Source organism: Colias croceus, chromosome Z (assembly GCF_905220415.1).
Source record: "Colias croceus chromosome Z, ilColCroc2.1".
Lineage (NCBI taxonomy): Eukaryota > Metazoa > Arthropoda > Insecta > Lepidoptera > Pieridae > Colias > Colias croceus.
In genome coordinates, this window is record NC_059568.1 from 254,929 (window position 1) to 271,118 (window position 16,190).

A 16,190-nucleotide genomic window follows, 5' to 3' on the forward strand; every position below is an offset into this window, starting at 1 on the left:
TCTTGCAGTGCTGCATGGGAAAAGAGCCAATAGCCAATATATGTATAGTTAAGAGTACTGAAAAATAGTACTCACTTCAGACCGCTGTAAAATCTTAGCTATTGACGTAATGAAAAAATGTTGTATGTAAAAGTTGTTCCTCGAAAAACAATTTACAAAAATGGTCTGATATCATTTCTTCGTAAAATGATAAGAAACAATTTTATCGAAACATTTAAATAGCTCTAATTTCTGAACATTTTCGCTTATAAATTTTTTATTTATAGTTCTACAACAAAAAGTTACTGGACCAAAGTTGTAGAGAATTTAATTTGCAACAAATAATGTTAATACATTTTTTATCAGATAAATAGTTTAAGAGATATATCGTAAAAACCATTTCAACTACTATTTTCAAGATGGCGGCCGTGGGACAAGGGTGGCGACCCCACAAACTTGGTTTTAGCTTCACATTGAACCCCCCTACACATCCAAAAAATAAAATTGCGTCCTCTAAAAAATGCAAGGTTAGGCCAAAAAAATGTAACATTTCAATGGACTAAATTGAAATGAATGTTGAATGAATGTGCTCGACGCATTTGTTCGACGTTATTTTTTTTGAAATTATGTTTAATACGATTTACTTTTCACATTTGTCTCGTAAATTAAAATATTACCTATGTAATTAATTTAAAACTAAACGTTCATCGTTAGTTTAAACTCGATAAAGTATTTTTTTGAAGTGTTGAATAAAACTATTGTTTTATTTTTATTGTCGCGAACTGCGGCTTATTTATATAAAAACTTTAATCGTTTCTAAAAGTACTAACATCAAGCTTTAAATTGAGCTATATTTCATCTTGACACAATAAGTTTGATTGCGATACCAAGTGCCATATAGTCACTTGGGCAATCTCCTTTGGCCTGTCATTGAAAACTAACCCTGTATAAATGAAATAGTAAAATAATTTAAAATCAAAGGTCTTGAATACGTATCTATATTCGTTAATTAGACCTATTAGACCAACAAATAACGAAGTGTAAAGGATGGAGCTCGGCGTCTACAGCAGCCGGCGCCGGCGGACAGACCTTGGAAGTCTCAAGAAGCCGCGAGGAACAACCAGAGCAAAGAATAAATTAGTCACGTAATCCTAGAGCCGATTTTGCCTTAAGCGCGGAAAATTTTGTCGATGCGAATAGGTACCTATACTTAGGTTCTATTTGATCGTATTTAACCAAGTGCATCACGGCGCTCGCGTCATTTTTTATAAGCGTTAGAGTCGGCGCGGTGGCGTCGGCGGTTAATATGAAGTGGTTTCTGGTCAGCGTGTCGCTTCTCCTAGCGTTGGCGGAGAGCTCAAGCGGAGATGCGGGTGTGCGGCCCGAGGCGCGCACGCCGCTGGGCGCGCTAAGGGGCTTCTATATGCGCTCGCGCCGCGGCCGCCGCATCGCCGCCTTCACCGCCGTGCCCTACGCCCAGCCTCCCGTGGGAGAGTTGCGCTTCAAGGTATGGTCTTGGTAGTAGGTACCGATGTTCGATCATCCTGCCCCGGCCGTCGGAGATTCAATTAGGTATACTTTACATTTATTTTAACTTTTAATTTTTTTATAATATTCCTTCGAGTTATTAAGTGAGTTTTTGCACTATTCATTCATAAGAAGTCTATTTAGTAACCTGCAAATTCCACCTCCTCCACACTACTCGCGAAGTTGAACGAGGTTAGACGAATATAATAGTGTAGAGGGGCAGTTCGGCTTACTTCGTCCAACTTTACCTCGCCTCGGTCGCCTTCCGTTTGTTGTCGGTTTTTGCGCCCGAGTCAAAGGGCACGAAGTTACCTGAAGTTCGTTCTGAATATGAACGTATGCGTTCCTCGCGAAGTTGAACGAGTGTGTAGTGTAGCACCGCGGACTTCAGTCAACTTCGGCCGAGTACTTCGCCGAGGAACTTCGCGAGTAGTGTGGAGGAGGCATTTGAGATATTGATTTATTACAGATTTATAACGGAGTCATAATTTTATTTTTACCATAGTGCGTATTAATTATAAAATGTATAACAATATTAACATAGACCGTGTTCTGTTTTTCGCCAATTAAGATTTTCGTCCTTTTCTTGATTGATTGCACAAGCTAATGGATGAGCGATTCTTCAATCCTTGTTCGAGTAGATATAATTGTCCCGGTTGGGAGTTGGGACGCATATTTGATGTAAACGAAATGCATTATAGGTACCTAGTAAAAAATATTCTGGGCTCAACACTCAAGTAATGCAATTATTGATGCATAGATTAGTCCTTAGCTGTAACAATCTATGACACCCACAGAAAACCTTATTCGTTATTAATTAGTAAGATTTAACTTCCAAGCTACAAAACCGCTCGACAAAATCATAAACATCGTATAATTTCGTAGTTATAAACCAATTATAAATAACAACGGCAAAGATACGTCATAAATCAATAACCATACAACATTTATTATTATATATAAGGGCTAGCAAACTGCAATACCTAATTTTATTTACTAACTCGAGAATTATATGTTTAGAATTCAGCCTATCTTAAAACAATCGATTTTCTAATCTCAGAATAAAATAAAAATGTCATTGATGCTAGTTGCATGCTACGCAGCCAAGAAGCATAGATAAGCTTCTTGTAGGTACGCAGCTGATAGCGTGTTGGCGGATGACACCTGTCGTCGAACTTTTTAATTCTTCGACATGGCGGTTTCCTCATGATGTTTTCCTTCACCGTTCGAGCAGTGGTGATGTAACAACATGCGCAGATAAATTGAAAAATCAATTTATTTCCTGTGCGCTCGCCTGGTCTTGAACCTTATCGATTCGAAGTCCGAGGTCTCACCACTGAGCCACCACTGCTCATTCGATATGCAAATTGTTGTAATGACTGCTACCCTTAGATCATTAAGTAAATAATGATCTAAGCTGCTACCAGACTATATGAGAAGCGCGAGTAAGGAGAATCGAAAGCACTTAAAAGTAGGTACCATATTATAATGATCATAATAGAATGATAATTGCTTTGCAAGATGAACGAGACACGTGGAAGTGAACTGCGTCTGTTGAACTTGTTTATATAAGTTTACGGACGCAAGTGATCAAATCACTTGATTGATAGTATCATTAATAAAATATAATCGAATGTAAGGTATAGTGGACAGGACATGTTGAATTGATATTAAATCTTAACGATCGGTATCCAAATATCTGATATCTAGTAGGTGAAATGTAATTACATCAGTATACCATTGAGTATACCTAATCGAAAAATTACAATCATTGTGTATATTACCTACCTTGTAGGTAAGTTTAAAAACTATATTGTGTATCTTATAACTTATGTTATAGGTATAATATACACAATGATTGTAATTTTTCGATTAGGTATAAGTATAATTGATAGTACAAACATATATTAATTATTGTGCTAATACTTTGATTGGCCTCCTCAGGGGTTTTCTCAGTAAACCTTTTTTCCTTCTCACGTTTCCCTTACCAAGACTCGGTTGTTGCTGACGTATGACGTCATAACTGCATATTTGCGAAGGGTTATTGCAACTTTTTGTCTCCCGAACGGATTTAAGTTTTCACATGAATGAAGTACATGAAGTGCATATTTGAAATGTCTCAGGCACCGGAGCTTCGGCGACCCGCACGGGGACTACGGTAAGCCTTACCGCTACTTCGAGAGTACAAAAGAAAGGAGGAATCAGACGAATCAAAGCTTTCCCATACGTCCGCTAGGGGCGCTATTCGATTTCCCATACTAATTCGGCTGTGATGCAGACGCGATAGTAACGTTTCGTACTCGATCAAACTCACACTAGCGGCGAACGAGTGCGGGTGTAAGAGTTCCAGCCATAGAGGAAGGATGTATAACTGAGGTTCCAGCTAGACAATATTATAATAGCGTTGTAGACAATAGTTTTAATCTTGATAGACTTGTTTTCTCTATGATCACCGTGTAACAATTTAATTAATTTTATTCTAATAAAGTTGTCATACTAAACTCGAAATTTAAATATGTAACTACTCATTAAGTTTATGTTTATAATTATTGGCTCTTTAAATTTTTATTATTTATACTGGCTTCCGCCCGCGACTCCGTCCGCGCGGAAAAATTAAGATTTATTTTTTTTCTACGTATTTTTCCGGGATAAAAAGTATCCTATTTTATGCCCAGGATAATAGGGTATGATTATACCAAGTTTCATCGAAATCGAACCGTTGGTTTTCGCGTGATGCCTGAACATACAGACAGACAGACAGACAGACAAAAATTTTTTTTAATCACATATTTGGGTTTGGTATCGATCCAGTAACACCCTTTATTTTTTCGATATTTTCAATGTACAGAATTGACCCTTCTGCAGTTTTGTAATATGTATTATAGATAATATTTTTATTAAATTGACTAATATAATTTAAAATCTGTAATAGTAATGCTTGTTTGATTTATATAATGGTTCTTTAATTATTATTGTTATATACCTAATATTTTTTAATAAAATGACAAATTGTAATTGAATTGTAATGAATATTGAACGCTGTAATTTCCTGTAATTAAAGGTACAGTAGATTATGTATTTTAATAAGATGTAATAAACGTGAACTGTGTCCTTTGTTGGAAATTCTATAATAAATAAATAAATAAACACATTGCAGGTGTGTGCCACGCCGACGACTTGATGCACCTGTTCCCGATGCACTTCCTGACGAAGCCGGCGACCGCGCAGGACGAAGCGATTTCCGAACTCATGCTCACTCTCTGGACTAACTTTGCGACTTCCGGGTATGTACAGCAGCCAGGAATTATATCCAGGACGCTTAAGAATCCTTTTCAGTTATAAGCTTATAATTAATTCTTCATGCACTTCACAGCTTCAAGCACTTCAATTCGTATCTAACTCTCCACTGCTTCAGAAAAAGACACGGTTGTATTTTATTGTAGTAAGTAAATGTTATATTATAACTAGCGGTCCGCCCCGGCTTCGCCCGTGGTACATTTTTACGTTTTCTCTCCATAAGAACCATCCTCGTACTTCAAGAAATGTAATAAAAAAAGAATTAACGAAATCGGTTCAGTTGTTCTCGAGTTATGCGCTTACCAACACATTTTGCGATTCATTTTTATATTATAGAAGATCTTATACTTTTTAAAATTACAATGTTACGTTTCGTTTCTCAACCTAAACCCTAGGAGGGTTAAACCCAATTTCTGGCTTATTTTTTCAGTGTTTGTGTATTACTTATAGCCTTCCTCGATAAATGAGCTATCTAACACCGAAATAATTTTTCAAATCGGACCAGTAGTTCCCGAGATTAGCGCGTTCAAACAAACAAACAATCAAACTCTTCAGCTTTATAATATTAGTATAGATTTCGAGTTCGAGCGTTTATCTCTTTGTGAGTGCACGTGTGAATTATACTATTGTATTATACGTATTTCTGTGATAACTAATCACCGCGTTCGCGCGAGATTCGCGTTGTGCGCGAGTGGCATTATGCGCCTTATAAATCATGGCGGAGAGCACAGAATGCAATGTTGACCTACCTAGTAATGAGAATTATGAGTTGAATAATATGTTTGCTATTGAGGACTTACACCAATCGAACGACGAGAGGAATGCGGTTTTATTACAACCAACAAAGCGTGGAAGAGAATCAGACGATGAACAAGAGGAAGAATGGACCCAAGTTTCGAGAAAAATTAAAAAAAAAGCATTAGAGGACATACAAATAAGCGTTACGTGCAAGGATAAATTTCCGAAGCAGTATGCATTAGCGAATATGTTTAAAGATAACTGCATTAATGGTATTTTAAGAATAAAGTATACGAACCCGTACAAAATTATTATTACTTTTTCTACGGAGACTTGTGCCGAAAAATTTTTGAGTTGCGAAGCATTTGTTGAGATGGGATGGAGCTCGTCGAAAGTGTGGGAAGTTGGGTTTTCGTATGGAGTTGTAAAGGACATTGACGCTGATCTACCAGACGAAGACCTACTGAAATCAATAGATAGCCCGGTTAAAATAGCCAATATCAAGCGTTTAAACCGGAGGTCTGGTGATGAATGGATCCCCAGCGAATGCGTTAGAATTGGGTTTGAGGGTCCTACGCTTCCACCTTATATTTATATATACGAGCTGAGAGTAAAAGTGGATACGTATATATTTCCTGTGACTCAGTGTACGCGTTGTTGGAGGTTCGGACATACAAAAAAGTTTTGTCCTGCAAATAGAATAATATGCCCAAAGTGTGCAGATCAACATGAAAATTGTGATAGTACAAGCTTCAAGTGTTCTAATTGCAGGGGAAGTCATATGGCGTTATCTAGAATATGTCCTACCTACGCGAGAGAAAAGCGGGTGAGAGAATTAATGTCTGAATTTAACGTCACTTATAGAAAGGCTTTAACTATGTATGTCCCTCCTACGCCTGTACATAGAGTAGATTATAAAAAAGTTGACGACACGCATAAAGACAAACCGGATAATTCGGATAAAATTAATCTGAAAAATTACGAGTATGTGGCGTCGTCCGCTAATAATTCAAATAAAAGTTATGCGGAATCTCTTAAAACACCGAAGCATAATATTAATAGGAAAAAGGAAAAGTTATCTTACAAGAATATTGATATTATGGATGTACTGGTCCGGGAGCCAGAAGCAGATTTTATGACCAAGTTCCTCTCAAGCGGTAATTAGTAAAATGCATCAAAGTATAGTATTATGAAGCCTCGTGAACGTCAGCTGGAGCTCGGTTGGGGGGATGAGCGGTTGTAGCCTCCCACGCACGTAAGAAAAAAAAGTATATTCATTCATTTCCTCTCAGCTAAAAATTTGTCAAATTGTAGATAACCCAATATCTCAACGAAAAATAATAATCAGCTGGTTACAGCATGGTGTATTATACGTCAGCTGGTGTCTCGAATATAATGAGACATTAACAAAATCATCGAGATACGTGGAATTCCATCAACATAAGTCCCCTTAAAAGATAAGTAATAACTTTATTAATTATATATTATACTATTATTTTTTTTATAATTATAGTTAACTAATGTTTTTAGTGGGTTATTTCATATTTGTTACACTTTTAGGTAGTTATGTGAATTTGATGATATGATAGTTATTTTTAAATGCAGATTATAATATTTGTAAAAACATGTTTACCGATGTGGCTGAATGTACGTAGTACCCCGATCATGCGCACAACTAACCACCTCCAAGTACCTTATTACTGTCTATATTATGCTAGCGTGTGTTGCTTGAATTTTTAAAAATAACGATAATAATTAAAGATACGTCATTTCATCTCAGATGAAAATTTGTGAGCTGATTGTTAATATACTGATGCGATAAATAAAAAAAATCAGCTAGCAATAATTCGAGGAAAACCTAGTCAGTTGATGCATATAAATTGGCAATAGATGCTTGTGTCTAACTCCTATGTAATAACTTTCAAAGTATCAGCTGACGGTTTTTCCACCAAGATACCGCCAGCTGACCTATATATATATCCACAGTTACATATAAGCTATCATCAGGTAAATTTTTGTTTGAGAGGAAATCACGGAAAATAATTTTATTTTTTTCATGTTCGAGACACCAGCTGACGTATAATACACCATGTTGTAACCAGCTGATTATTTTTTTTCGTTGAGATATTGGGTTAGCTACAATTTGACAAATTTTTAGCTGAGAGGAAATGAATGAATGTATTTTTTTTTCCTACGTGCGTGGGAGGCTACTACCGCTCACCCCCCCAACCGAGCGCCAGCTGACGTTCACGAGGCTTTATAATACTATACTCTGATGCGTCTGACGAATTATCTCTTGAGAGGAAATAATTAACCAAATTTGCACCTGGCTCCCTAACCATACAGGAAGTAGAAGAAGAAAAGGAGGTTTTTGACTGGAATCAATTTGAGTCTGACAGTATAAACGAGTGTAGCTTTAATAATTCAAAAAATCATAATGACGGTGAAGGTACAACAAAGGATAAAAGCCTTTTTAAAGAGCTTATTACTAAAATTAAAACGATAATTTTTAATAAAAGAAATAGTTTATCTGATAAAATTAAGTGTGTAATTAAGACTGTGATTGAGTGGCTGACTTTAGTAGTAGTAGACTTTTTTTCGGATTTATCAATATTTAAGAATATTTGCAATATGTTTGTTAAAAATGGATAGCTTACCAAACAATGTAACATTGAATCTATTTCAGTGGAATTCTAGAAGTTTGAGACCTAAGCTTAAGACCCTGGAGTTATTGTTAATTCAAGAAAATGTACATATTGTAGCGTTATGTGAATCATGGCTACAGCCTGGAAGCCTATGCAAAGTGACTAACTATAATATGTTTCGGCAGGACAGGGACTCATCATATGGGGGCGTAGCTATTTTAACGCATAAGTCAATTGATGCATACCAGGTACCTATTAATGATGTTCCGTTAGGTTTAGAAATAATACATGTTAAAGTGAAGAATTGTTATAACGTTGAAAATATTTACTCCTTATATTGTCCAAGTAATATTACTATTTCACAAAATGAGTGGGAGCTGTTATTCGCTAGGATGAATTATAAGTCTATCGTAATGGGCGATTTCAACGCGCATCATTCGGCTTGGTCGAATAAGACCGATATGAGGGGCGTAAGACTGTTTGACTCTTTGATTGATAATAATTTAGGCATTCTGAATGATGGAAGAGCTACTAGATTTCAATTGGTTGAGAATGTTTTACGAGAATCATTACCTGATGTTACACTTGTTTCGAATGATATTTATTTGAATTTTTCTTGGAATGTATCGAATGAATGTTTGGGGAGTGATCATTTAATAATTAAAATAAAAGCCGTCATATCATATGCACCTAAAAATATTAAGCGTAGAAATTTTAAATTGGCTAATTGGCCGGGTTACACAAATTTTTTGAGGAATGAACTTTTGAATTTTGATTTTAATATTGATTATGATGTACAACAATTATATAACCTATTTATAAAAACAGTCAATGTAGCTGCAGATAAATTTATAACATTAACTAAAATTTGCTTTAAACCACAATCTAAATTCGTTCCCAAATCATACTGGAGCCCGGAGCTATCGAAGGCAGTTGCTTCTAGGCGTTTAGCCCTGTCTAAATTTAGGCGTAATCCAACACCAAGCAACTTGGATGTTTTAAACAATGAAATTAGAATTTCACAACAACTCATTAGGAATGCACAAAACGAGCATTGGAAAAAATTTTGTTCTTCTTTTGATGACGTTTGTTCATCACGTGATATGTGGAATAGAATGAAATGGTATAAAGGTATTCCAGCCAAGATAACCCATGTTGACTCACAGAAAGCTGAAAATCTTTTAAATGTATTGTGCCCCTATTTTGTAAGCCCAGATAAACCAGATTTCTCTTCCTTTAATGAAAAAATTGAAGCAGAAATATCTTTACATGAGTTTGAAAAATCTATTAAGGTTAAGGACACTACTCCAGGTCACGACGAAGTGTCATATTCTATGATAAAATATTTGCCAAAAAAAGGAAAAGAAATTGTAGTTAATATTTACAACAAAATTTTATCTTCCAGTATTACTCCTCAACAATGGAAAGATATTTTATTAATACCCATACTTAAGCCTGGAAGAGACCTGAATGATATAAATGCTTTACGCCCCATATCACTTATATCTTGCTTGTGTAAAATATTTCATACCATTTTAAATAATAGAATAGAGTGGTTTCTTGAAAAAAAGAGATGTTTTTCAGATGATACAATTGGTTTCAGGAAGTCCAGATCAACCTTAGACTGTCTTTCTAAGCTTGCATCCCAAATTCAGTTAGGTTTCACGAAAAATCAAGTAACGATTGGTTGTTTTTTGGATATTGACAGTGCCTATAATAATGTAAATTTAGCAATTTTGACAAAAAAATTAGATCAGATGGGGGTGGGATCAAAAATATGCAATTACTTATGGTGTTTTCTTAATTCCAGGAATTTAGTTGTGAAGGTGGATGATTCTATTATAAAACGTAAAACCAGCCAAGGTTTAGCTCAAGGCGATTCATTATCCCCATTATTGTTTAATGTTTACACATTAGGTATTTGTCAGGTGCTCAATAGTGTTCATATGTCCCAATTTGCCGATGACTTTGTTCTTTATATTACGGAGAAAAATATAGATATTGCTAAGTCCAAATTACAGAGTGTTCTAAATAGTGTTATTTCAATGTTTCATGATATAGGCCTGGAAATATCACCAAATAAAAGTAAGATTTGTGTGTTTAGTAAGGGATGTAATAAGAAATCTATTTCGATTAATATTGATCAATTTAATGTGCCACTGGTTAAAGAAGTTAAATATTTGGGATTATGGCTTGATCAGTCATTAAGATGGAATAAACACATTAATGAAACTATCAGTAAAGTGTCCAGATTTGTTCAATTATTTAAAGTTCTGGCAGGCAGTAGCTGGGGTGTACATCCAAAATATCTACGTACATTATACATTTCACTGATAAGGAGTCGCTTGGATTATGCTAGCTTTTTGTATGGGGATTGTTGTAGATCCAGCTTGTATAAGTTGGAAAAAATTCAAAATTTAGTTATGCGCATTATTGGAGGATTTATTAGAAGCACACCTATCCATGTAATGGAAAGTGAACTTGGTTTACAACCATTGCATATACGGCGTCAATATTTATCTGGTAAAACATTATTAAAAATTAAATCTAGAAATGATAATCTATTGGATATTTTAAACGAATTATCAATTGCATGTTCAGACAATAATAATCTTTGGCGTAGGAAGTATAAACCACTATTGATAGAATCTTATACATTGTTTAAGGATAAGGTGATGTTTTCTAGCGATGTCTTAGAGAGATATAGTCTAGATACTTGGATAAATCATATTAATCTGGTTGATGCTATTAAAACTAACATTCCATCTGTAAGCGGACCGAAACATAAAATAGATAGAAATATTTTGTCTGCCATTTGTAATGATTTTATTAGTGGGGGGTATATGAATTATTATAAGGTGTATACGGATGCATCCAAACACAATTATGGTCTTGGTGCCGCCTTTTATGATGAACAGACTTCAGAGTTTATGAAATTTAGAATAGCTGTGATAGATAATGTTAATATTTCAACCATGCATCTAGAGTTACTCGCCATTGTTGAAGCCCTGTCCTATGTCTACTCTCTTAATACTAAAAAAACAGTTATATATACTGATTCCAAGAGTGCCTTATACCACTTGGCTCAATGCACCTCTTCAGCAAGAGGTCGCCCTGCAGCCTTTGAGGGTTTGAAAATAATCTATAAATTTCAATTAAGTAAAAGAGAAGTCATTTTGCAGTGGATTCCATCTCATACGAACATTATAGGCAACGATAAGGCGGATGAATTAGCGAGATTAGGTGCTTCTGACGGCATGGTTTTGAATATTATACCTTTCTTTACAGAGTATCTACCATACCTACAAGGAACGATTCAGAATTTGTGGAAAGACTACTTTGATCGTAGATCTAGAGAGAAGGGTATCTGGTATAGAACCATGCAGTCGGAACCTTTAAGATGTCCTTGGATCTGTAAATGTGATTTTAAAAGACCTGAAATTGTGATTGCTTTACGTCTTCGCTCCGGTCACATTCCATTGAATCATTTTAAATATCTTATGCGTAAATCGAATACAATGAATTGTACACAGTGTGGAGTGGTTGAGGATGTTTACCATGTCTTGATGGAGTGTGTCCGGAACCAAACTGAACGAAAAAGAGCCCTACCAGATGACTATGTAACTAAGGTTGGATTTTGTAATAGCTGTCTGGCATTTCCGATGTCGGACAATGCCAGACAACTATATAAGCTAGGTAATGTGTATTTAAATCAGAGCTAATTTAATGTTTTTGAGGACATACGGAGCGACATAATCGACTCTCGACTAAGCTCCTTAAATAAAGATAAAAAAAAAAAAAAAATATTAGTATAGATTTGCGTAAATCGTAAGGTAGAATGTTAATAGGTTCCGAGTGTAGCTAATAGCGATGCGGTTGCAGAGATCCGAACGGGCCGGCGCCGCTGCCGTTCGTGTGGGCGGCGCGGCGGCGGGCCGCGAGCTGCGGTACCTGCGCATCGCCGCGTGGCCCGCCGTGCACGACGGGCTGGCGGAGCGCGCGCGCCTTTGGGGCAGCTTGCCGCTGTGGCACACCTTCCAGCGCCTTTTATTTGTATATTTGGTAATATTATGATGCTTTATATTATGTTAGGTACTTTCCGCCTGCAGCTTCATCCACGTAGTCAAAGAAAACCCTGCATAGTTCCCGTTCCCGTGAGGTTTATTGGATAAAACTCTAATAAAAATATGAAGTAAATCCATGCAGTACTTTTTGAGCTTAGCCCGAATATACAGGCAAACAGGCGAAAATTCTAAATAATATATTGTTCGCTTCATACGATTTTATTATATTAATGTAGTTATAGATGAGTTGATACTTTTGATATAAGTTTAAGTGTGGTTTAAGTAAATAAATCGTGGAGTAAGATCTGAGGTTTTATTTCAATGAATCTTGACAACGAACACGTTTCGACACGAGGTGTGCGGCGTCCACCACTGCTGGAAGCGCGCGTAGGCGCCGCGCCGTCGCTCGCCCGCCCCGTTGAGCGCGGCGCACAGCTCGCAGCGCACGTCGGTGGCCGCGCGGGCGTCGCTCTGCTCGAATCGGTACAACTGCTTCCAGCGGAAGAAGCTGTGGTAAGCGTCGGGGCTGCGGATCACGTTGCGCATGGTCTCCACCAACCTTCGCGGGCCCAGCTCCCGAGCGTCCAAGTACGACCCGGGCGGCAAGAATCTATAAGAAGCGGCAAAGATTCTAAACTTAGTCTGTAGTGACCATAGTTACGGGCTAAATGACATAGAAAATAATTATTTGATAAGTATAGCTATGTGTACGATCATCATTTAAAGAAGGAATTGATATAATGTTTATTTTTATTCTCAACAATTAAACAAATTAAATAAATATTGAGCACGTGTAACTAACCTTTTATAGTCTGCTCCTCCGTACACTACAGGCACAGTGTTGTGGTTAAGAGCGTGTAAAACTTTTTCAGTGACGTAATCGTCACTCAATGAATTTTCAAATGCAAAGTAAAAGTAATAATTTTTTTCTAGAATTTTTAAGCATTCCCTCATAGTCGGTTTCGGGCACGACAATTCGCCACACTCTCCATATATATCGACGACTAAATTAAACGCTCGCGTATATTCCCGAATCTGCTTAACAACATCCTCTCTCAGGCTTTGAGTGTCGCAGTTGGAAACGAACCATGCGGCTGCTTTTTTCTTACTTTTCAACTTCTCTTTCAAGGCTTCGTCGATGTCCTCCATGTCGGCCTCTCGCGTCCATGCGACGGATTCGCTCGGACCGATCACGTGATCGCTCGAGTTCCTGATGACGAAATACTTCCAAACGAGATCTGAATCCAAGCGATAGGTCCACGTCCAATTGAAATAGAAATCCCACGATTTCGTACAAACGGGATAAGTAGCCGCTGACTCGATATTTACGTACATGTATTTTTGTCGCGGCGAGCGTCGCTTGGGCAAGTCGTTCCTGCTGCGCAGGTCCGGCAGATCGGGGCCGTTGAAGGCCACCGCTTCAAACTCGGTGTAGTCTCCCAAGTGATTCCTATCGCTGGTTACATAACAGTTCGTCCACGAACAATTTCGTTCCTTAAATGTCGCTCGCCCCTCCCCCAAATAATTAAACGGACAGTGTTCGGGATCACTCCACAACAATATGTAACGCATATCAGAAAATTCGTCGGGTTCTTTTTTTACTCTATCTGTAGTCGTAATAATCTCCTCACCATCTAATATATTGAGCCGATATTCATTTTTGATATTGTTTATATTGATCCCGTAGTAAATAACAAACAGCAACAAGATCGTTACTGTACAGTAAGATTTTTTAGTGGAATATTTCAAAAAGACTGCAACAGTGTTAAGTTTCAGCATCGCCGAGCCGCCTGACGGACTGAGGGAATGTATTCGCGCACACACGGAGATATTTGCTGTTGAATATCTCGACTTCTATTGTTCCCATCCCATTGCGCAATGTTTACAAACAAAATTCGTCATAATAGTGTTTACTTGGACCAAATTGTTATATCTATATTATATAATACATATAACGCAAAGAGCACTCGGTATTCAAGGAGGTTAGTTTGTAACAACTAGAATCCCAAATTTCATACGGTTCCAAAATTACAAATGTCTTTCCACTGATTGACTGACGTATAGTACCTACAAAAACCTGACTCACTTATAAAACAGATGACCAAGTAAAATAAAAAAAAAAAGTTAAAAAAGAGGGGTCCCATACCAAAAAATATATATATACATTCAGTGTTGCGTTTGAAAAGTCATAAGTTGATATATTTTGAAACGTGCATAAATATGTATTGTTACATTTACAATAATTATAAAAATAAAATGAACGCAAACCTAAAGGGACACCCTTTACAAAAACTTGCATTAGTTACACAGATAGTTTTAATATAATAGTACAAGCAATTTTATGGTCGCTTTTTTACAAAATTTCGTAGAGCGAATCTCTGAAGTTTGATTTTCTTTCAAGGAAAGTTTCATACAAACATTCGTCCCCTATTTACTTAAAGGGACTATAATAGGGGATGAAAGTTTGAATGATTGAATTGAACTTTGTCAATTTTAAACCGATCGGGCTGACACTGCATGCATAAAGTTACTTTGACGTAGGCAGAAAGGATTTTGATAAATTCTACCCTTAGGAGATAAAGTAGGGAATAAAAGTTTGTAGGAAATGAATCTTATGATGTAGGTAGCAATCGATCTCTGTTTGCCCCGCAACTACAGCTACTCTCGTTGCAGTCCGGAAAAAAAAATTGTTTTGTGATAAATAATTTATAACAAAATATAATTTATTTTATTTTAAGTATATAATAATTTATAATAATAAATGATAACAATATTATAAAATATTGTAACTATCAAGACGAAATAGAAGAGAATATTCTATAAAACAATAATTCAGATTTTGAAAATTTGTAGGACTGCATTTTATTTCCGGAAATTTGGCATGAATTGATCTCTAATTCTCTTGAGATAGTCACTTATGTTGTAGGCATCCGGTAAGAAAGTATCAATTCAACAGGATTCTAGGGGTGAACCCTGAATGGATGAAGCTGCGCTCTATATATATTCTAGGGGTGAACCCTGAATGGATGAAGCTGCGCTCTATGTATATTCTAGGGGTGAACCCTGAATGGATGAAGCTGCGCTCTATGTATATTCTAGGGGTGAACCCTGAATGGATGAAGCTGCGCTCTATGTATATTCTAGGGGTGAACCCTGAATGGATGAAGCTGCGCTCTATGTATATTCTAGGGGTGAACCCTGAATGGATGAAGCTGCGCTCTATGTATATTCTAGGGGTGAACCCTGAATGGATGAAGCTGCGCTCTATGTATATTCTAGGGGTGAACCCTGAATGGATGAAGCTGCGCTCTATGTATATTCTAGGGGTGAACCCTGAATGGATGAAGCTGCGCTCTATGTATATTCTAGGGGTGAACCCTGAATGGATGAAGCTGCGCTCTATGTATATTCTAGGGGTGAACCCTGAATGGATGAAGCTGCGCTCTATGTATATTCTAGGGGTGAACCCTGAATGGATGAAGCTGCGCTCTATGTATATTCTAGGGGTGAACCCTGAATGGATGAAGCTGCGCTCTATGTATATTCTAGGGGTGAACCCTGAATGGATGAAGCTGCGCTCTATGTATATTCTAGGGGTGAACCCTGAATGGATGAAGCTGCGCTCTATGTATATTCTAGGGGTGAACCCTGAATGGATGAAGCTGCGCTCTATGTATATTCTAGGGGTGAACCCTGAATGGATGAAGCTGCGCTCTATGTATATTCTAGGGGTGAACCCTGAATGGATGAAGCTGCGCTCTATATATATTCTAGGGGTGAACCCTGAATGGATGAAGCTGCGCTCTATTGTATATTCCGCATTCATATATTCATACATCAGAGATAAGAGACAATTTTGGAATGGAATGCATCAAGGAGGTTTTTTTTTATGTCAAAGCAAGCAAAGGGGCAGGTGGGCCACCTGATGTTAAGTGGTCAC

At 37.1% G+C, this 16,190-nt stretch overlaps 4 protein-coding genes across 4 annotated transcripts; 2 read left to right on the forward strand and 2 right to left on the reverse strand.

The window, feature by feature from the left end:
- The first annotated feature begins 1,264 nt into the window (after nucleotides 1–1,264).
- Nucleotides 1,265–12,554, forward strand: LOC123704973 (carboxylesterase 3B-like). The gene is made up of 3 exons (XM_045653495.1): nucleotides 1,265–1,486; nucleotides 4,664–4,790; nucleotides 12,069–12,554. The coding sequence occupies exons 1-2, from the start codon at nucleotides 1,286–1,288 to the stop codon at nucleotides 4,685–4,687; spliced, it is 225 nt and encodes a 74-aa protein (XP_045509451.1). The 5' UTR covers nucleotides 1,265–1,285; the 3' UTR covers nucleotides 4,688–4,790; nucleotides 12,069–12,554.
- Nucleotides 5,519–6,706, forward strand: LOC123705344. Its single transcript, XM_045654086.1, has one exon. It carries the CDS (start codon nucleotides 5,519–5,521, stop codon nucleotides 6,704–6,706), a length of 1,188 nt encoding a protein of 395 aa, XP_045510042.1.
- Nucleotides 12,555–12,568: 14 nt separating the features above from the next.
- On the reverse strand, nucleotides 12,569–14,327 carry LOC123705345 (alpha-(1,3)-fucosyltransferase C-like). Its single transcript, XM_045654087.1, has 2 exons — nucleotides 13,053–14,327; nucleotides 12,569–12,860 (listed from the first exon to the last, which is right to left on the reverse strand). Exons 1-2 carry the CDS (start codon nucleotides 14,027–14,029, stop codon nucleotides 12,569–12,571), a joined length of 1,269 nt encoding a protein of 422 aa, XP_045510043.1. The 5' UTR covers nucleotides 14,030–14,327.
- Nucleotides 14,328–15,078: 751 nt separating this feature from the next.
- On the reverse strand, nucleotides 15,079–16,174 carry LOC123704969. Its single transcript, XM_045653491.1, has 2 exons — nucleotides 16,014–16,174; nucleotides 15,079–15,968 (listed from the first exon to the last, which is right to left on the reverse strand). The coding sequence occupies exons 1-2, from the start codon at nucleotides 16,086–16,088 to the stop codon at nucleotides 15,195–15,197; spliced, it is 849 nt and encodes a 282-aa protein (XP_045509447.1). The 5' UTR covers nucleotides 16,089–16,174; the 3' UTR covers nucleotides 15,079–15,194.
- Between the last annotated feature and the right edge of the window lie 16 nt (nucleotides 16,175–16,190).

What these genes read in the sequence shown, in the direction of transcription:
- LOC123704969 (XM_045653491.1), bottom strand. Translation starts at nt 16,088, where the DNA reads ATGTATGAATATATGAATGCGGAATATACAATAGAGCGCAGCTTCATC. An exon ending in GGTTCACCCCTAGAATATAT is followed by an intron (nt 15,969 to 16,013) that starts ATAGAGCGCAGC and finishes CCTAGAATATAC; the next exon opens with ATAGAGCGCAGCTTCATCCA.
- LOC123705344 (XM_045654086.1), top strand. Translation starts at nt 5,519, where the DNA reads ATGGCGGAGAGCACAGAATGCAATGTTGACCTACCTAGTAATGAGAAT.
- LOC123705345 (XM_045654087.1), bottom strand. Translation starts at nt 14,029, where the DNA reads ATGCTGAAACTTAACACTGTTGCAGTCTTTTTGAAATATTCCACTAAA. An exon ending in GGAGGAGCAGACTATAAAAG is followed by an intron (nt 12,861 to 13,052) that starts GTTAGTTACACG and finishes CGCTTCTTATAG; the next exon opens with ATTCTTGCCGCCCGGGTCGT.
- LOC123704973 (XM_045653495.1), top strand. Translation starts at nt 1,286, where the DNA reads ATGAAGTGGTTTCTGGTCAGCGTGTCGCTTCTCCTAGCGTTGGCGGAG. An exon ending in TGGGAGAGTTGCGCTTCAAG is followed by an intron (nt 1,487 to 4,663) that starts GTATGGTCTTGG and finishes AACACATTGCAG; the next exon opens with GTGTGTGCCACGCCGACGAC.